Raw genomic sequence first — 22,181 nt, 5'->3', positions numbered from 1 at the left:
AACCATCAATAGTGTCTTTACTGTTTTTTTGTCTTGTAAAACTTTTATTTTCTAAACTTTCTATTTGCTCAGAAGTCCTAGAGCCTTAGATCATTACACATGCTATTCTGTATTATTTGTTGGTAAAATTCACAAGGACCCCCTTTATTTATTCCCATACTCAGTTAAGTAAACAACACTAGGGAGACTTTCTTATGCGTCTGCCTTTAACATTGTAGTGTTAGCCTAGGTCCTCAGATGGCAAGGTGGGATTAACTGTGCAAAGAGTTTATTTAGAGGGAGTGTCTGTGTTAGAGAGGAGAGAGCAGTGGAGTCTGAAACCAGTGAAGAGAGGATGACAGTGTTGGGTAGAAGTACCCCAGGCTGCAGGGCAGTCTAAGCAAGGTTCCACAAAGCTCCCCCTCAAAACTGTTTGTCTGGCAGAGGAATCCCTTGCCTCCTAAGAGAAAGTTTCCTCTTCATAGCCAGGCCACACTTGGTTACTGACTGACCGGTGTATGTGAGATTCAAAGCCCACTGTGGGAGTCCTTAGCTAATTATGCTCAGCCTGCTCAGGGCCACCACACCGTGATGTCAAGCACACACACACACACACACACACACACATACCCGCTCAATGAAATAGTCTGTTCGATGCTGTTAACAGAGGAGTATAAGAAGTGCTGGGTGAACTTTGAGAAAGGCACAGGAAAGAGTGTTATGAGACCTAGGCTGTAGGAGGCTTCTCAGCTGGACTTAGGGATGACTAAACACCTGGGGATGTGAACATTCGAGGGCTTCCTGTGGGTCTCAGCTGCTGAAGCATAGAGTGGCTTGGGAAGTGAGGGAGAATATTAAGGTTAAGTTCGGATTAAGGCTTGAAATGTGTTACGAGAGACTAAGGGCTTAAACTGTAGGTGGTATATTAGCCCGATGTGTTAGGAGTGGTATCCCCTTATGCACATTGTGCAGGGGCAGAGGAGGCACTGAGAAGACCACCGTTGTGTAAGGACGACCCCTGTATGGGTAGGGTAGGGGAGCCGCTGGGAGTAATGTAGTTGCAGTGGCAAGAAGAGTGGGTCCCTGTGGGCAGTGCACATGGAGACCAGTCTTTCTCAACTGCAGTTTTGTCCCCTAGGGAACATTGGCAGTGTCTGGGGAAACTTTTGGTGTCACAGCTGTGCAGCGGGCAGGGGAAGCTAGTGGCACCAAGTGCATAGAGGCCAGATATGTTGCCAAACATCCCATAATGCCCAGAACAATGAAGCATACCAAAATGTCAATGGTGCTGAAGTTATGCAACCTTGTAGGAGACCTATTAGAATTTTGGATCAGAAGAGCAGTCGAAAAATATGGTTTTAATGACTCATGACTTAAATGACTGAGTGATCCTGTAGCCATTGACCAAGAAAGTCAATACCAGGAGGAGGTGGCAAGAAACAGATACTTATTCTAGAAATATTTGTTTGATTTTACCATAGGTATACTTTAATCTTCAGAAGGATTTGAGTTCATATTTACTCTTCTCTTTGTCTAGAATGTCCTTTTTCTAAAACTCCTACTCATCTTACTTGCTTTCTTTGCCCTGATCTCTGGGAAGAGCTGACCAGGCCTACCTTCATTCCACCACCAGACTTTATATACATCATATATGGAATTGTGGTTATTTGTCCATGTTTCTGTCATTTATAGATTTTAAGTAAGAGAATGATAGTCCTGTTTACTTTAGCACCCAGTATAGCATATAGAAATGTTCGGTACTTGAATGAATGATCTAGAGCAACTTTTATTTATATGTTCCAGGTAATTAGGTTAATTCTTTTCTGGAATTCAGTGCAAGAAAATTATTTTATCAATTTTAGTTGAAATACTTGGACATATTTAACATTTTTTTCATATAGATTGAATCTTTTTCAGATGTCCAAGTTAGTTGTGTTCCATTTATTACTTCATTTATATGGCTTGGAGAAGGAAATGGCAAACCACTCCAGTATCTTTGCCTGGAAAATCCCATGGACAGAGGAGCCTGATGGGCTGCACTCTACGGGGTCACAAAGAGTCGAGCTTGACTGACAGACTAACACTTACATGGGCTTACACTGCACCTTTGTTACTTGTGGCTGTATTTCTGTGTATCTTGTAACTGCTGTTTCCCATAAAATAATGTTACTTAAGCTGTCCATTTCATACTAATATTTAGAGGAAGAAATAGATCATTCTTTTTAACTGATCCTTATCAGTGCTTATGTACCAGCCACTGTTATATATGACATACAGTCATGTCCTTATTACAACAGCAGTAAATCTATTAATTAAAAATATTCATGAGTTACATAAATGCTTTATTACCATAGTAACAGAATTGGAAAGGCATGCCTAACCTCTTGACTTCCTCAGTCCAAAGGTGACACACACCACTTCTGTCTACATTTTGTTGATGAAAATTTGTTGCCTGGCTCTGCCTAGATGTCAGGGGCTAGAAAATGAGGGACAATGCTATGTCCATGAGGAAGAGAGGACAGATTCTGGTGATCACCAACACTTTTCACTGTAGGCTGTTTTTTCTGTGCACCAAGCATACCTGTGCTTTTCTCTTCTTATACTTCAAACATATTTATATTGTATATAAGGAGACAAGCCTTCAGGGGCTGTCTTTCTGCTCATGTGCAGGATCTCTGAGTAATGCACAGTCTTTGCTATAAAGTTCAGATGTGGCTCCTTGTGGTTTAGCAATTACTGAATTAAAAGGTAAATTATCTGCACCACCCCAACCCAATATACAGCATGACTGTAATTCAAATTTTAACTTCCTACAGAATGTTGGTAGTTCTGAGGGTCTGTAGATTATTCTACAATGAAAATGTCCAGGGCTTCTTTAGTCTAGGCTCATGTATCTTGGAAAATGTAATCTCGAAAACCAGGTTGACTTCTGATGGGAAGTCAAGTTTTGGTAATTACTTCGAATTAGTTTCCTGTGACAGTTACCAGAGCCTAAAAGGCATTTACATTAAATCTGTGAATTCCAAGACTCTTCTATGAAGAGAAGCAAAATATTGAATTCTCATCTTTGGTAAACCAAATTCCAACTGTATTAAAGAAGTATTGATAGAATAAACTTCTTGTATATTATAATCATTAGAGAAAAATGTAAAGGAAGACATAATGAGTGATAAAGATGATATTTGCTTAATAATTGAAGAGTACCATATGTCAGAATAATTGTAAATAAATTGAAAATTTAAAGTGAAACTAGGAAAACATATGCTGTAAATATGACAGATGGTCTGGCAGGTATATAATATGTGTGCTTCTAACTATTTTATATATATAATACTTACATATAAATCTTTGTTAAGTAATACTACTTTAAAATATTTTGACACTAGATTATGAACATCTTTCTATTATACATCTATGGAGTGGTTCTTAATCATTTCTTATTGTTTTAAATTTATAATTTGTTATAATGACTTTAGGCCTTATGCCTTCACAGATATTTTAGTAAGAGGTTGGGAGAGACTTTTCTGAGGACCACTACACAGACCCCACAAGAATATGGCCATTTCTTTGATAGTTCTCTCCACTTCTAGTGAGTCCATGTGACTTCAAACACATCTCAGTTCCTCCAGGAGAAAGAAAAGTTACAGAATTTACTCCTTGTTAGTGATGTCTCTGGGACACTGTTTATATAGCTGAGTCATTTGGCTGCATGAATCTTGGGTAGATGAATCCAGAGTCTGTCTTATATTCTTAATCCTCATGGGTCAGGACGTGGTGAGAGCATCGTCTTTTTCGGTGAGGATCAGCAGTATTTACTCTCATGTTCACACTGGAGATCTGGAGTTGTCCTGTGGAGTGGGGAATAAAGAATGTTAGTGGAAAACTAGCCAATCTGATCACATGGACCACAGCCTTGTCTAACTCAGTGAAAGTGGGGCATGCCGTATGGGGCCATCCAAGATGGACGGGTCATGGTGGAGAGGTCTGACAGAATGTGGCCCACTGGAGAAGGGAATGGCAAACCACTTCAGTATTCTTACCCTGAGAACCCCATGAATGGTATGAAAAGGCAAAAAGATAGGACACTAAAAGATGAACTCCCCAGGTTGGTAGGTGCCCAGTATGCTACTAGAGATCAGTGGAAAAATAACTTCAGAAAGAATGAAGGGATGGAGCCAAAGCAAAAACAACACCCCGTTGTGGATGTGACTGGTGATAGAAGCAAGGTCCGAGCCTGTAAAGAGCAATATTGCATAGGAACCTGGAATGTTAGGTCCATGAGTCAAGGCAAACTGGAAGTGGTCAAATAGGAGATGGCAAGAGTGAACGTTGACATTCGAGGAATCATTGAACTAAAATGGACTGGAATGGATGATTTAACTCAGATGACCATTATATCTACTCCTGTTGGCCAGAATCCCTTAGAAGAAATGGAGTAGCCATCATGATCAACAAAAAGAGTCTGAAATGCAGTATTTGGATGCAGTCTCAAAAACCAGGGAATGATCTCTGTTCGTTTCCAAGGCAAACCATTCAATATCATGGTAATCCAAGTCTATGCCTCAACCAGTAACACTGAAGAAGCTGAAGTTGAATGGTTCTATGAAGACCTATGAGACCTTTTAGAACTAACACCCCAAAAAGATTTCCTTTTCATTATAGGAGACTGGAATGCAAAAGTAGGAAGTCAAGAAACACCTGGAGTAACAGGCAAATTTGGCCTTGGAGTACAGAATAAGGCAGGACAAGGCTAATAGAGTTTTGCCAAGAGAATGCATGAGTCATAGCAAATACTCCAACAACACAAGAGAAGACTCTACACATGGACATCACCAGATGGCCAACACTGAAACCAGATTGATTATATTCTTTGCAGCCAAAGATGGAGAAGCTCTATACAGTTAGCAAAAACAAGACCGGGACCGGACTGTGGCTCAGATCATGAACTCCTTATTGCCAAATTCAGACTTAAATTGAAGAAAGTGGGGAAGACCACTAAACCATTAAGGTATGACCTAAATCAAATGCCTTATGACTATACAATGGAAGTGAGAAATGGATTTAAGGGACTAGATCTGATAGAGTGCCTGATGAACTATGGACAGAGGTTTGTGACATTGTACAGGAGACACGGGATCAAGACCATCCCCAAGAAAAGAAATGCAAAAAAGCAAAATGGCTGTCTGAGGAGGCCTTACAAATAGCTGTGAAAAGAAGAGAAGCAAAAAGCAAAGGAGAAAAGCAAAGATATAAGCATCTGAATGCAGAGTTCCAAAGAATAGCAAGGAGAGATAAGAAAGCCTTTCTCAGTGATAAATGCAAAGAAACAGAGGAAAACAATAGATTGGGAAAGACTAGAGATCTCTTGAAGAAAATTGGAGATAGCAAGGGAACATTTCATGCAAAGATGGGCTCGATAAAGGACAGAAATTGTATGGGCCTGACAGAAGCAGAAGATTTTAAGAAGAGGTGGCAAGAATACACAGAAGAACTGTACAAAAAAGATCTTCATGACCCAGTTAATCATGACAGTGTGATCACTCACCTAGAGCCAGACATCCTGGAATGTGAAGTCAAGTGGGCCTTAGGAAGCATCACTATGAACAAAGCTAGTGGAGGTGATGGAATTCCAATTGAACTATTTCAAATCCTAAAAGATGATGCTGTGAAAGTGCTGCACTCAATATGCCAGCAAATTTGGAAACCTCAGCAGTGGCCACAGGACTGGAAAAGGTCAGTTTTCATTCCAATCCCTAAGAAAGGCAGTGCCAAAGAATACTCAACTACCACACAATTGCACTTATCTCACATGCTAGTAAAGTAATGCTCAAAATTCTGCAAGCCAGGCTTCAGCAATACATGAACCGTGAACTTCCAGATGTTCAAGCTGGTTTTAGAAAAGGCAGAGGAACCAGAGATCAAATTGCCAACATCCACTGGATCATTGAAAAAGCAAGAGAGTTCCAGAAAAACATATATTTCTGCTTCATTGACTATGCCAAAGCCTTTAACTGTGTGGATCACAATAAACTGTGGAAAATTCTGAAAGAGATAGGAATACCAGACCACCTGACCTGCCTCTTGAGAAACCTGTATGCCAGTCAGGAAGCAACAGTTAGAACTAGACATGGAACAACAGACTGGTTTCAAATAGGAAAAGGAGTCCATCAAGGCTGTATATTGTCACCCTGTTTTAACTTCTATGCAGAGTACATCATGAGAAACGCTGGGCTGGATGAAGCACAGCTGGTATCAAGATTGCTGGGAGAAATATCAATAACCTCAAGTATGCAGATGACACCACCCTTATGGCAGAAAATGAAGAAGAACTAAAGAGCCTCTTGATGAAAGTGAAAGAGGAGAGTGAAAAAGTTGGCTTAAAGCTCAACATTCAGAAAACAAATATCATGGCATCCAGTCCCATCACTTCATGGCAAATAGATGGGGAAACATTGGATACAGTGGCTGCCTTTAATTTTTTGGGGTTCTAAAACCACTGCAGATGGTGATTGCAGCCATGAAATTAAAAAACACTTACTGCTTGGAAGGAAAGTTATGACCAACCTAGACAGCATATTAAAAAGTAGAGACATTACTTTGTTTGCCAACAGAGGTCCGTGTAGTCAAGGCTATGGGTTTTCCAGTGGTCATGTATGGATGTGAGAGTTGGACTTATAAAGAAAGCGGAGCACTGAAGAACTGATGCTTTTGAACTTTGGTACTGGAGAAGACTTGAGAGTCCCTTGGACTGCAAAGAGATCCAACCAGTCCATCCTAAAGGAGATCAGTCCTGAGTGTTCATTGGAAGGACTGATATTGAAGCAAAATCTCCAATACTTTGGCCACCTGATGCAAAGAGCTGACTCATATAAAAAGACCCTGATGCTGGGAAAGATTGAGGGTAGGAGAAGGAGATGACAGAGGATGAGATGATTTGATGGCATCACCTACTTAATGGACATGAGTTTGGGTAGCCTCTGGGAGTTGGTGATGGACAGGGAGTCCTGGCGTGCTGCAGTTCATGGGGTCGCAAAGAGTCCGACACAACTGAGTGACTGAACTGAACTGAACCAGAGGAGAGAAGACGCATCTTTTCAAACACTTTGCAATGGATCTTCTGCCTTAGGCTCCTGGGGCCAGTTACATGTTCTTCCTGTCATCTGTTCATTCATTCAGTGTGTGCTTGTGTATCATACACCATTTCCTCGGCATGATTAGTAGTGTAATAATGAGGAGCTGTCAGGGGAAAAGTCCTTTTGCATTGAACAGAGCACCCTAAAATAAAGATAAAACTCAGAGTTAATCTTTATCTTCTTTTATTACTTAACACTTATACTTTATTTAGAATAAAAAATAGTCGCTGTAACATTTGTGGTTTTAGTGGAGACTGTTCCATCCTGTGTCAAAATGTACTGACTTTCAAAACTGTTACTGACATTATTTTAACATACACTTTGCCTTTCTAAGGAAGTTAGGTGCTGGACTGTGCTGAGTTTTTCTTCAGTCTTGTCTGACTCTTTGTGACCTTATGGCCTGTAGCCCTCCAGGCTCTTCTCTCCATGGGATTCTCCCGGGAAGAATACTGGAGTGGGTTGTCATGCCCTCCTCCAGGGATCTTCCTGAGACTCAGGGATGAAACCCACATCTCTTATGTCTCTTGCATTGACGGGCGGTTCTTTACCTCTAGTGTCACCTGGAAAGCCTAGTGACATCATTTTAACAGACATAGCCTTTCTAAGGAAGTTAGATAGATAGAATTATTTGTTTGTTCTACGAGTGGTGGAACTGAGGTTTGAGATATGAAGTGGCTTGCCCAGGATTCCATGAGTGCAAACCGAGGATTCAGACTTCCTTATTACAAATAGTGTCAAAGTGATTTTCATATGACTTAAAGGGATGGGGGAGCCGGGTGGGCTGTCGTCTATGGGGTCGCACGGAGTTGGACACAACTGAAGCAACTTAGCAGCAGCAGCAGCAATGATTAAAGATTGAGAAACTAAACATTTTGATTTCATGATATTAATTACCAGTGTTTGAATCCTTAAATAAAAATCTGATTTTGTTAATAGTTGGGAGCAATTTGTTACTAAAATAGATTCTCAATATTGGCTCTAATTGTCTTGTTCAGTAGTACTTCATTTTGAACTAGTTCTGTTGTTTCCAATGTTAATGTGATTAGCTGTAAGTTTTTGGGAAAAGAGTCCAAATGGTTTATATTTTGTGCTTGTTGTTTTTACCCTTTAATAAAGTCTGAGAATACATTATTGTTTGTGGCCACAGTACATGTGCTTGCCATGCTATTAGAAAAAATTATGTATGAATGAATGTCACAATAGTGAAATAGAAACATTTTGGAAAAACAATTGTATGAAAATCCTCTAAACATAAAAATTTTGGCCTATGAGAGCAAATTAAAACTTGTTATATAATCACTTACTGCCTTTCAAAACAGTGTGGCAAGTAGCAGGTTATTGCTTCAAGAAATTTGGAACCCCTTGCTCAAGTGAAAGCTAGTTATTCTGCTTTTAATAGTCATCAAAAGGAAGAGTTTGGAATTTGATTGGCATTTCTCATGAATCAAATTGCAGTGACTCTCTGTGCACAGGCAGTTGCTAAAAATATGGCATGCTCTAAATATAACTCTATGAGCCACCTGTTTTATTAACTCTTCCAATGCCTTACCAGGTTCCTTTCCAAGTTTAAAAAAAAATAAGTGCTTCATTAGGAGCCTTTAGGCAAAGCTCTAATATTTTTTATTATTTGTGCAGAAAGTCCTCTGCAGTAGAGTGGTTTATAGGAAAATTGTTGGAAGCAAAATACTTCTTCACTGATAAATATGGGTAAACCCCTTTGAGGACAATTATTTTTTTCTTGAACTAATTCTTTTAAAACATGAAATTTTGTTGAAGAAAAGATGTTTGAGTTATAAAAACAGTATTATTTTTAGCAGGGTAATATTCTAGGGTCTTTTGTAGTGGCCCAGTTGGTAAGGAAACAGCCTGCAATGCAGGAGACTGGGTTCAGTCCCTAGGCTGGGAAGATCCCCTGGGGAAGGGAATGGCTACCTACTCCAGTATTCTTGCCTGGAGAATTCCATGGACAGAAGAGCCTGGTTGGCTACACAGTCCATGGGGTTGCAAAGAGTCGGACGTGACTGAACAACTAACACTTCCACTTTTAGAGTGTTCTAGTATGACTCCAGGAGGTACTAATGGGCTTGATACAACCATATTCACCTTTCATATGAGAATGAAAGTTGGGCTTGTGTGTGGGTTTATTTGAACATTACCACTGAAGTACCCCACAGTAAAATTTTGATCAAAAAGGAATATAAAAAAGTTTCCAAGATATGGATATTTTCAGCATTGCTTGGGGAAACTGTGACATTATTCAAAACATTTTTGGGATGAGTAACAAGCCTCCTCATGTCTATTTGTATCTTTTACCAGGATGCTATCACATTTTCCCTCCTCAGCATGCTTTTTAAAATAGGCAGAAAGTGATTTTTCATTATGAGTCCATTTACTCAGGTTTCAGAAATAGTCTGTTACTTCTAAGTATAGTTAATTATTTTTCTGGGAAGGCAAAGAAAGCTAGAATTCTGGTATGTGTTGAAAATAAGTGATTTGTAGTTGTGTTTGAAAAAAAGCACTGGTAGAATGAATGAAATATGCTAGAATATAATATACTAAGAAACAGATGAATTTGTTATATATATATATATCTATGTATCTTTTCTACTCTAGAATGTCCATATATCTGATGAAATTTCCTTTATATTAAGCCTTTAAACTGTGTATTCCTAATATATTTACACATTTTGTTACCAAGAATGCCTGAACATTTAAATTTTTAACATTGAAAGAAATTATGCTACTCTCAGCCAAGTCCCTAAACTATTGTAACTTAAAAATATTAGAGAAAAAAATAAAAGATAAGTAATGTGAATATGGTGTGGGGAAATCAGGTACCTTACCATATTACAAAAATGTTTATTTCTGTAGATATGTGTTGAGTGCCTGTTATGTCTCAGGCAATGGTTTAGATTTTGGAACTGTAGAAATAGTAAAGACTTGGTTACTTTTGTGTGGTAATAATTATGAATGTAGAGAAGAATTTATGACTATAATTGCCTGAATCATTTAAATAGCTTTGAGTGACTATTCGATTAAAATGGTGATTTAAATATATTATTAACAATGAAATTTAAAGCAACAATTTCAAAGTTATTATCCCTAAATAACTTAAGGATATTTACAATTAAGACATGGAAATGAAGCCTCATTCACTAAAACTGTAGTTGTCATTAGCATCCATAATTCAGTAATTCATTTCTGAATTGGCTCTTCACAGAAATATGCTTTTCTAAGCGGAAATTTGCCAAGTTTTATATGTAGGTAAACGTATATTTGTGTCTTTGGAGGCGTAATGAGTGCTTTTCACTGTCACATGTAATGAGTACAGCTGGCTCCTGCCTGTTGAGCTTCTGCTGTGTATCCCTTGTTTGCAGGTCTTCAGCCTCACTCTTCTCTGTCGCTTGAACCTGCCAAGCTTTTCCCCGCCACTGGGCCTTTCAGTCACTGCTCTTCTGTTTGCAGTGTTCTCCCAGAGTTTTCCATGGCTACCTCCTCATTATTCCAGCCTCAGCCCAGAGTGCCTCCATCCCCACACTCTCTGGGATTCTGTCTCCCTGCCTTATTTTTTTCTTTATTGGACCTATTACCAGTAGGGAATAGGACCGATATAACCACCAGGCATATTGCATTTTTTAATCTGTCTTTTCCTATATAAGTATGAATTCTTTGAAAGCAGAAAATTTGTCACATTCACCTCTGTATGTCTAGTCCCTCGACCTCTGCCTGCTCTTTAAATATTTGTTAGCTGTTTTGAGGGTTTATCAGAATTGGTGTCCGATCACTAACACAGTGCACGGTATTAAGGCACAAACTATGGAGCCAGGCTACCTGGGTTCACACCTTGATCCTGTTACTTACTAGATGTAAGACCTGGACAAGGTGCTTAACCTCACTGTTACTCCTTTGTCTCACCTGTAAAGTAAGGATAATAATAACTTGCCTCAGAGTTATTGGTAGGTGGAAATAAATGATGAATGTATATGAATGATATCTGCTGTATATTTCAGAATTAGCTACTGAGATGATGATAAATGCCTGTCCTCTATAATTAAGCCTCACCAAACTAGAGAAAGAGATCTATTTCCCTCCCCCGCTATGTCTACAAGACCGTTCTCTACATCTGTATCTCCATTCCTTCCCTGCAAATGGGTTCATCGATACCATTTTTCTAGATTACATACGTATGTCTTAATACACTGTATTTGTTTCTCTCTTTCTGACTTCTTACTCTGCATAGCAGGCTCTAGGTTCATCCACTTCACTATAACTGACTCAAATTCATTTTTCTTTTTATGGCTGAATAATATTCCATTATACATATGTACCATGTCTTCTTTATCCATTCATCTGTCGATGGACATTTAGGTTGTCTCCATGTCTTGACCATTGTAGATAGAGCTGCTATGAACACTGGGGTACATGTGTCTTTTTTGATTATGTTTTTTTCAGTGTATATGCTCAGTGGTGGTGTTGCTGGGTCATGTTTCATTTATAAATTGGATTGCTTCTTCCATAATATCTTCTCATTGTTTTTTATATATGTGAATACTATTTAATCTGTATATTCTGTGACTAAATTCACCTAGTTTTTATAGTAGTTTTTCAATTCTTATTTATTAAGGTGTACATTGATGAAGATGACAGTTTTAGCTCTTCCAATTTTTTGTTTCTAATCTTTTATCTAATTCTGTTATCTACAACAAGTGATACTGGGCATCCTTGTATTCCTGACCTAAGTAGGAGTGCCTTGCATATATCTTTGTTATTCATGATATTGTCTTGGGCTGTGGTACAATTCATCTTGTTTAGGGAACATCTGTCTATTTATATTTTATTGATGTTTTAAAAATCAGTAATGTTGACTTTTTAAAAAAAAACTTGTGTTTTTTTTCACATTTGTGTAAGTGACTATGATGAATTAAGATTTCCAATGTTGAACCATAGTTATATTCTTATGATAAACTCCATCTGGTCATTTTCCCATGTTACAGACTTATGTTTGCTTATATAATTTAGGATTTTTAGCTTGATAGTCATATGTGAGCTTGTCCTATATTTGTTTTTTTTTTTTTTGGTAGTTGTTTTGCTTTTGTGCTGTCTTAACTAGGTTTTACCATGTGTTTACACTATGCTATGCTATGCTAAGTCATTTCAGTTGTGTCCGACTCTGTGAAACCCCATAGATGGCAGCCCACCAGGCTCCCTCGTCCCTGGGATTCTCCAGGCAAGAACACTGGAGTGGGTTGCCATTTCCTTCTCCAATGCATAAAAGTGAAAAGTGAAAGTGAAGTTGCTTAGTCGTGTCCGACTCTTAGCGACCCCATGGACTGCAGCCTACCAGGCTCCTCCGTCCATGGGATTTTCCAGGCAATAGTACTAGAGTGGGTTGCCATTGCCTTCTCCTTGTGTTTACACTATATATAAAAATAACTAGTGTTTTTTTTCATAGTTTGAAACAGTGAAAATAACAGTGGGATTATCTGCTCTTGCTAGGTTTGGTGGGATTCCTCTATGAAATTATCAAGGCCAGGAGTTTCTATGATGTAACTCTGGTATCTTTTCTATTGTTTGGTAGTAAAGAGGTTTGTTGGATTTTTACCATCTCTGAAGTCATTTTGGAAATAATATTTTCCCAGATAATTATCTCCGTCATAAATTCTTCCTCTCACTGTTTTTCTGCTTTCCTTAGGCACTGACATCATGTAATCTTTCTCTTCCAGCTGCTGTACCATCACTGTCACCATAATTTAGGTTTTGTTACCTCCCTTCTGAGCTATAGCTTCTACCTTATAAATCTAGTATTTCAACACACAGTGTCACTAGATTAAATTTTACTGCCTACAATATTATTCATTCCTTTAATATATATTATCCAATATGCTATGTGGCAGGCATGACAGGCATGCAGAGAAGACGGACAAAGCTCTACTCTCGTGGACTTATATTTTGGTGGATGGTGTCAGACAAGTAACATATATAAGTAATAATCTATCAGGTAGTGATAAGCATTATGGAGAAAAATGAACCTGGATAGTGGGGATAGACATAGGAGGCTGGTAACATTTTAATACATAGGGTCATGAGTGTTGAGCAGGGACCTGAAACAAGTCACAGAGGGAGCCAGCTGGGAAAAGTGCTTGAGGCAAGTTTAGTAAGTCATAGGTCCTGAGCTACGAGAACACTTGTCATGTTTAAAGAATAGCAGAGACATCAGGAATGGAGCTCGAGAATGAGCCAGAGTGGAAGAGCAGAGGATGAAGTCAGAGCTCTTGGTTGTCTGTGTATTTGGAGGGATGGGGTGGTGGAAAGGAGTGGGCAGATCGTGTAGGACGTTGCGGACCATGATAAGGAATTTGGATCTTACTGAGTGATTTGAACAGTTATAATACTTTTTTTGTTTTCGTCTTTTTTGAGAGCAACATGATCTTGACTAAAGACAAATTATTGTGGCTCCTCTGTAGAGACTGTAGAGGGCTATTGATTTAGTTCAGGAAGGAAAGAAAGTTAGGTTAGTTCATGGATATAGTAGTAAAATTTGGGAGAAGTGGTTGGACTTCAATTATATCTTGAAGGCTGAGCCATTTGGATTTGCAGATGAATTGAATGTGAGATTTGAGAGAGAGCCATCCTTCATTTTTCTCTAAGGACTTTTGTCTGAAGCAATCTGAATAATGCTGTTGCCATTTACTGAAAGAGGGAGCATTGAAGAATAGCAGTTTAGACTGAAAATAAAGAGTTTGGTTTTGGACATGTGGAGGTAGAGAACACTACTGTTGATCCAAGTGGAGATGTCAAAAGGCAAATTAGATACTGCCTTCTGGAGTTCAGGAGACAGGTCTTCGTGAAAACTCTTCAATGGCTCTCAACTTCTCACAAAGTTTAGATTGCTAGCATCACACTCGAGATCTTTTATCTGACCTGAGCCTTCCATTTAAGTCTTGTCTCACACTATTACCTTACATAGACCAAGCCAAACAGGCTTTCTCACTTCTAGAATGTGCTAAGCTTTTGGGGCATTTTGATGCTGTCGCCTATGCTATTCTTCCTAGCTGGAATGCCTGTTATTTCACCTCTGTTTATTGGAATATTATTCATTCTCCATGACTTTACACATAAGAAGACGTGAGCCAGTAAAGGAAACGTTATGTTCAGTTGATGACTTTAGTGAATGAACTCCTCCTGGCTATCTTGTTCTGTGTCCTCATTTTAACCTGTGGGACAGCACACTTTGTCTCTACTTAGTGACAGAAGAAAATTAATTTTTATTTTCTTTATTTCCAGATGGGAACATTTAAAGCACATGATGGTGAATATTTCTTAGAACCTATAATGAAGGCAGATGGGAGTGAACATGACGATGATCATAGCAAGCCACATCTTATATACAGACAGGAATTAAAGAGGAACTATTTTCTGCAGTCTCACAAGCCTTGTGATGTTTCAGGTAAACTGTGAAGTAAAACTCTTTATGGTAAAACCGTAAGATTACTATCTTTTTTAGTTTAGAATTTATGTATTTTCTTTAAATTTTGATATATGTGATATTTTAAACAAATTTTCTTGACCTGAGGGATCCATTAGAAATTTATCTACAGGCAGTTTTGTTGTACATTGTTCACATTCAAAAAAGTATTCAGTAGAGTTAGCCTTTGAAAAACATGAGGGTTACTGATCCCCTGCCCAGTTGAAAATTCATGTATAACTTTACAGTTAATGCTCCTTATATGCAGTTCCACATCCATGGATTCAACCAATCATAAATTGCATAGTACTGTAGTATGTATTTAGTGAGAAAAACTCCATAAAAGTGGACCTGTGCAATTCTAACCTGTGTTCAGTCCACTGTATTTGAGATTTGTAACAAAGAATCAGAAATTTTTTACTTTAATCTGTTAGTGACAGTAGTATGATTTTTCTCAGCAGAATTTAAATGATTGAAAAAACTGAACCTTAGTAACAATAACATGTTGCTCAACTTCACATACTTTTAAATTTGTATAAAGGAAATATTTCAGATAGTTTTCTGGGACTTTTTTGCTCAGCATCGTTTTTAAGGGTTGGCCATGTTGGTACATGTAGCAGCTGTTCATTTTCATTGCAGGGTATATATCACAGTTCAAATATCTGTCTTCCTGTCAATGAGCTTATGGGTTATTTGTAGTTTTTTGCTACTATAAAAAATGCTGCTGTGAAAATTCTTATCCTCATCTCTTGTGTTTGAGTCCATTCATAGTATACACATTGTTACTAGAGAATTCCACATTATTTTGCAAAGAAGTGTTTTTTTTTTAATCAATTTTTATTTCCAGCAATATGAGAGAAGTATGTTCCTCTTTTTTTTTTTCCTGTAAAATTCAAACTAATGAAGATTATTCATGGTTTAGAAGTTAGGAATTGATTATTTCTATAAAATTTAAGTCTGTTGCTAGTAGAATACTTGTATGTTGCATAGAAGTTGTATTAAGAGCTGTGTCCTTATAATATATATGAATCATCATATCATTTTATGTCACTCTATGAAGAATGGTGAAAAGCACCTGCACTTACCATCAAAGTATAAAATCTAGACAAGAGTGGGATTAGAAAGGATTTATTTGAGATTGTAGGTGTCCGCGAACTATGGTTCCAAACACTGCAATACCATCTGTTTGGGGATATAATGATATGTAGGCCTTTGAAGGTTTTCCCTGGGAATGCACTTCTTAACCTTTGCTATTATATGAGTGCCATTTTGGAGTGGTTCTCACTGTGTCTAAGGCCATGTTTTAAATCTATTGACATAATAGATGCCTTTCTTATGCTTTTAATATGAGCATAAGGGTTTCATTTTTATGGCTTCAAAGAAAACACAAATGGGTACAGCTCCACAATAGAATTCTACGGAAGGCAGCTTATGCTTGTTCTGATCCACCATTCACAAGCAGCTTGTTTAATGAATTGTTTAGCTTCTTAAGAAGAAAGCCACCAAGTAGACACTCTGAATGCGTAAATGTTTCACATAATGATATGCAGGGTTTTGCATTTACAATCCGTTCATTATCAGAAAGAGAATGGTTCAAGAAAAGCCAGGCCCTTTTGTTTAAAAAAGCAAAAAAAAAAAACCAAAAAAAAAACCCTTGTACTAAATTAGATTTATTATAAAAACTACAAATAGCAAGCAAATAGAAAGCTATGAGTTTTAGTGTTCTTTTAATCACGATATATTTTCCCAAAATGTTTATCTACTAAAATGCTAAAGTAGCATCATTCTTTTCAATTCTTAAATTACCTACATTTTTAGGTATAATTAACATACATATTTTTAATCACTAAAAAGGCAATCAATTAATGGCCTAAATAATTAGCTGCTAATCATCATCCTGTTAGTAAAATGGAGAGTTGTAAATGTCATTAGTAAAATGTTATCAAAGGTTTTTTTCCTTCGTCCCCAGTTCACACACTGCTGTTCTGTAATACTTGCAGGATCTTATATATTCTAAAATCATGAGGAGAATTCTTCAAGTAGGTAGGCCTAAAGCTTTAACTTAGGAACCCAAAGAATTAATTGGAAAAGGAAAAGCCATTTTTTCTCATATTTCTATTGATTTAAATTTATTTAAAATTCTAAAATGCTATAATTCATAGTTGCTTCAGTCTTGGTGGATTAGCTTTTTTTTTTACATCAGATTTTATCATGTGGCCATATGAATTATGTTTGGTAGCTGAACCTTAGCTATTGTGGATGCCAGGTTTCCAGGTAGATATCAGACATATTAGAAGTAAAATCCAGTGGAAATGGTAAAATAAGCTCATAAAACCCATGAGATGAACAAACAACCACAAGTAACAAAATTAAAACCCAAGGGGGAGGAAACCCTGAAAAGACTGATAGGAATGAAGATAACCCTCTGGATTCTGTTAAGTGTGGTTCTGCCATGACTTACTCTTCAAGGAAGATCAGAGCTGGTCTGTGTTCCTTGGGAGGCTGCGTGAGCCTTATCCCCATTCTGCCATCACTGCTCTGCCTCTCTCTTCTCAGCGTCCTTTTCTTTCTTAGCTTTCTTCCCATTTCTCTTCTTGGTTGTTATTGCTTTCCCATCTTCTAAGTTGAACATTTTTTAAAAGTGCACTTCTTGGCCACCACTTTATACCAGTTCTTACATAGTCTATATATTTTCTTTGTACTTCTCTAACTTTTAGCTACTAATTTAAATGATATAGAACTTAAACATGTTCATCTTCAGCTTGTCCTAAGATGAAATCTCAGGGTTACAACTGCCAGATGCCAGTGTTTCCTTGGATGTCCCAGGATATCTTAGATTCAATACATCTGAATCCAAAGTTACTCTCTCTCCCATCTCCCTTTTTACCTGCACTCCCCAAAAGTATGTTTTTGGTGTTCAAATTTCTGTTGAAATTAAGCATATGCTATATGTAAACTTAGCAAGTATTACTTTTTTTTCTTTCTTTTTAAAATTTATTTATTTTAATTGGAGGTTAATTACTTTACAATATTGTACTGGTTTTGCCATACATCAACATGAATCCACCACAGGTATACACGTGTTCCCCATCCTGAACCCCCCTCCCTCCTCCCTCCCCGTACCATCTCTCTGGCCCTAAGCATCCAGTATCATGCTTTTTAAAGTCCTGTTCAGTTAACTAGAAAAGATTGATTTATATTTGAATAACAGATTATTTGCCTCAACCTTCAGGTTTTCTTTTTTGATTTGTTAATCAGCATGCTAAAGTTCATGAAAGTAGTTTATTTGCTTAAGTGGCTATTCTTTATTTTATTATTCTAGCAATGTTCTTAAGTTCAATTTCATCTGAAGAAAAGAAAAATCCCAAACTGTGAAATTTGACCAACCTATTAAGATTTTGAGACTGAATGCTATGGAATAGAAGATATCTATCTATCTATCTATCTATATGTATCTTGTTGTTGTTTAGTCACTCGGTCGTGTCTGACGTTTTGTGACCATATGAACTGTAGCCTGCCAGGCTCCTGTGTCCATGGGATTTGTCAAGCAAGAATAGTGGAGTGGGTTGCTATTTCCTTCTCCAGGGGATCTTCCCAACCCAGGGATCAAACCTGCATTTTATACACTGGCAGGCGGATTCTTTACTGCTGAGCTCCCAGGGAAGCCCATATATATATATATGGATCTGTACTTTTCAAAGCACTCCTTATAGTCATGTGTCACTGTTCCTTAGGGTAATTCTGAGCTGTAATCATCCTTGGCTCATGCATGTTTTCTGTGAGGGGAAGACCTAGTAGTGCTGTGACAATTATTTGTTCTGTGCATATAGCATTATTTTATTAGCTGATCTGTTTTGCCAATTGTGTGTTCTGCTTGCTGTAATAGTGAAATGTATTAAATAATTCATTCCAAAGAGAAGGATCAGTCTGCCATTTTTGATACTTACTTTGTGTTATCATTATTATGCCTGTAGCAGTTCCAGAACTCTGAAGTCCTATTTTATTTGTGAAGTCTTGTATTACCTAGTTTTACTTGTAATAAAGTTAATGATTCTCGTTGGGTGAATTGTGTTTTAAATGGGATATGAAGAAGGAAACCCACATGCTGGGAACCAGAAGATATATTTATCCAGTCTGACAGGTGCATTTTGAAAATATGTATCATGGAAAGTCACTGTGATCCTTCATATTTTAACTGTGGTAACAACAGTTCTAACCAGGAAGGACTGCCTGAAGACTACTCACTCTTAAAAATTTAACAGTTTTTAAAAATCTTCTTTCCTCTGTATTGGGATTATATATTTCACACTCTGTCTTTAAACTGGAGAATGTTTTGCTGGTGGGAATAATGATCCATTCTTCTAGTTTTGAAGCGTAGTCTTTTTCTTGATGTCTTTGTACTAACTGGGGAATTGATGGGGAGAGTTGTGCTTCTCGAGGTATAAAAGAAACAATCATAATTATAACCCCTAATTGAAGAGTAAACTACACCTGTGTCTTAAACATCATAGTGCCAAACCACTTCTTATGTTTCTGTTAAAGATTTGCTTATCTCTCGCTGTAAAATTACAGCTTTTTTTTTGTTGCTAGGCATTCTAATGTCAACTTGTTCTGGTTCATGTGTTCATCAAATCTCTGTTGAGGTGAGACTGAAATTGCTCATCCTTCTTTGAAATGCACTGTGCGTCTGTGTTTCTTTTCCACCTCCATTAAGAACTTTTCTCTCTTTGTTTTAGATTGGTACACTTCCTGTTTTGAAATTTCTTATGTAGTGTTCTTAGTCACTTTGCAACTTGGTTAAGTTTCTATGTGTTTTAACTTGACGGTAATATAAGCCTCCCTGCTAGAACTGAATACATCTCCATTTACCCTTTATTATAGCAGTACTTGTTCTTCAGTGCTCTGTCTCCACCATATGTTTCCTTTGGCTTCTTTCATACTCTGAGTCACTTGTTCTTTAAAGAAATTTCTCCTTAATGTTTTCTCTACAGTGAGAGGTATCTTCTCAAATTTCTAAAAAATCCCTTTGCTGTAAATATGTTTATTTAGATATTTAAGATGCTCTTCACTTATAGAGATAAAAATGTGAATGGAGTTATTAATTTTTAGCTCTTTTACTAACTGTGTCTTAGTATGGTTTCTTACTCTACTAAAAGTTGCTATTCATTTTACTTATAATTAGCATCTTACTCATTCTCCTCTGGTTAACATACCTGCCCATGATTTTGTCAGATTAAGATCATGGACTTTTGAATTTCTGGCTCTGTAATATCTCACTATTTAGGGACTGCTCTATTTATTCTGCACATAATTAACACTATCTTGTATTGTTTTAAAATTTCTTATGTGCTCTGTTATCCTACATCTCAGTTTTAAGATTCTCTGTTTATGCTCCTTAAACTAAAGGGTTATATTTTATTTCATTTTTTATATTCCTCACAGCAACTAATACTATGTTATGCTTATAATACATGCCATGTAAATAGTTGAGAAATTGTTAGTACTAAAATAACTGGACTGCTTACAGATAGGTATGAAAGATGAGGTTCATTTAGAAGGTGATCTGGTGCATCATACAAAGACAGTCTAACACAGATATGAAAGTTGTAGAAGCTTACTTGAGAAAACAACTCATTATCTGAAACCCAGAAGAAGAGTAGGGATTAGACAGGGAGAGTGTGAGAAGTATACCATACAGAAGCAGGATGATCTAATACTGGGGAGGTAAACAAGGGAAAGTTCCTGGAGGCCAGTATAAACTGGATTAGGGGTTTGGGCTTTACCTCAACACTGGTCCTGTAGATATTGAGAGTCATCGCCTCAAGTAGGTCAAACAAAGATCCTGATATGGGGTCTGATTATGTTGTTTGGCCTGACTTGGTCTGAATTAATTGCTGTTACTGGGAGACAGAGATGTAATCAGCCACATCACTCTGTTGGTAGGGTCAGGTGAGTATAACTGGAACTGTTGACTAAGTGAATAGATGGGGATAGATACCCAAAGAGAAACTGGGGACTGTTGTGAGAAGTTAGGTGAATAAATGCTAGAGAGGGGAAACTGCAGAAACACAAGATGGGCAGTTATAATACTGGTGTTATAAAAATTGGTGCCTATGAGCACTGGCAAAAGAAAATGCCAACAACTGACAAATACAGAATGAAGAGAATATTTCTGACATTAACAGATTATTAGCTGAACTTTGTGTTGAAATATACAGAATGAGTAGAGGACTGAGATATTAATAACTAAAATACAAGCTATGGTACAAGTAAGAGAACTAGTAGTAATTTTGTTCTTAGTGTAACACTGTCCAGAATTTTCAGTCAATTCATTTTTTTCTGCTGTCATGGTTTTCAATAATTTTGCATACATGCTAGCAAATTTGGATTTCCTGACCATCTCTCAGTTTTTTATTTTGGTAATGTAAAGAATGCAAATAGAAAGACCAAGATGATATTCAGGTTATGACTTTTAAATTTGTGCTACAAGAAAATGGAAGAAATTTCTGCATTCTTTCTCTTTTACTATAGTAGTACATTCACTACTGGCCCTAGGGGACTCCATTTATAGCATTCAGCAGGAAGGAGAAGATATATGATGTAGGGTCAATAAATAAAAAGCCTGTCCGTCTTGTGGTGTGCTAGAAGAAGAATGAAGAAGGGACACAAGAAGAGTTCAGTGGTGAAATATGTGTGCAGGTTTCCCCTCCTCCATGTTCTGGGGTGAGCTTAAATTGAGTGAGTGGAGAAAAACGCTGACTGCTAAGAGGAGACTCTGGGTCTTGTTTCACATCAGTAACTCTGGAGGATGAGGTCTCAGTTTGACCCTAACATGGATTTGTTCATTCACTTATGATACATATATGTGAGCACCTCCTTCACTGGCGCTACAGTGGTGCTGGGGATGTGTAACTCATCCCATGACCAGCCTGCACAAGTACAGTTGCTGTGAGCAGGGTGAGAGGGTAGAAGGAGAGGAAGTGAACATCTCCTGTGGCAGGCTAGATCCTATACATGTGGGTGAATCCAGGTTGTGGGACCTGGGGATTACACAAGGGGGAGCTTCTTTAACAAAAGCAATAAATAAATTATGAGGACAAAAGCTTCTAGGTTTCCTTCAAGGTCTTTGAAAGGGATTTTGTAAGTGAGAGACTGAAAGTTCAGCTATTTTAGATTCATGGTGAACCCGCCTCAACATGTGGGACCTTGTAAGACACAATAGTGGCTTTGGCTATAACTTCAACACTGGAAGCCACTGTAGGATTTTGAACGTAGGAGTGACCTGGTCAGCCTGTTTTTTTACAGATATCACTCAGATTGTTGTAAGGAATCCTGCAAAGCTGGCAGAAGGGCAGAAGCAAGGAAGGTTAAGAGGACATTGCAGTCATCAAGTTGATAAATGATGTCTTGAATTGGGCAATAACCATGAAGTTACCCATGTACACAGATACTGTGTACATCTTAATTGTCAAGCTGATAGGTGGAGTGAAGAGTGGGGGTTGAGAGTAAAAATAGGTGGGGGTTGAGAGTAAAATAGAGTAAAAAATAGAGTAAAATAGGTGGGGGTTGAGAGTTAAAATTGTCACATATTATTTATGTTTTAT

At 37.6% G+C, this 22,181-nt stretch overlaps 1 protein-coding gene across 1 annotated transcript in view; it reads left to right on the top strand.

Annotated features, from left to right (window-relative positions):
• Window positions 1-22,181, top strand: part of ADAMTS20 (ADAM metallopeptidase with thrombospondin type 1 motif 20) — a 204,936-nt gene that overhangs the window by 6,141 nt on the left and 176,614 nt on the right. Inside the window, exon 3 of the mRNA XM_040233797.1 lies at window positions 14,397-14,559. Within this exon, the coding sequence (XP_040089731.1) occupies window positions 14,397-14,559 (163 nt within the window). The remainder of the gene's footprint in view (window positions 1-14,396; window positions 14,560-22,181) is intronic.

This window comes from Oryx dammah, unplaced genomic scaffold (genome assembly GCF_014754425.2).
Source record: "Oryx dammah isolate SB20612 unplaced genomic scaffold, SCBI_Odam_1.1 HiC_scaffold_29, whole genome shotgun sequence".
In the NCBI taxonomy this organism is placed as follows: Eukaryota; Metazoa; Chordata; class Mammalia; order Artiodactyla; family Bovidae; genus Oryx; species Oryx dammah.
This window is presented reverse-complemented; position numbering and strand designations above follow the sequence as displayed.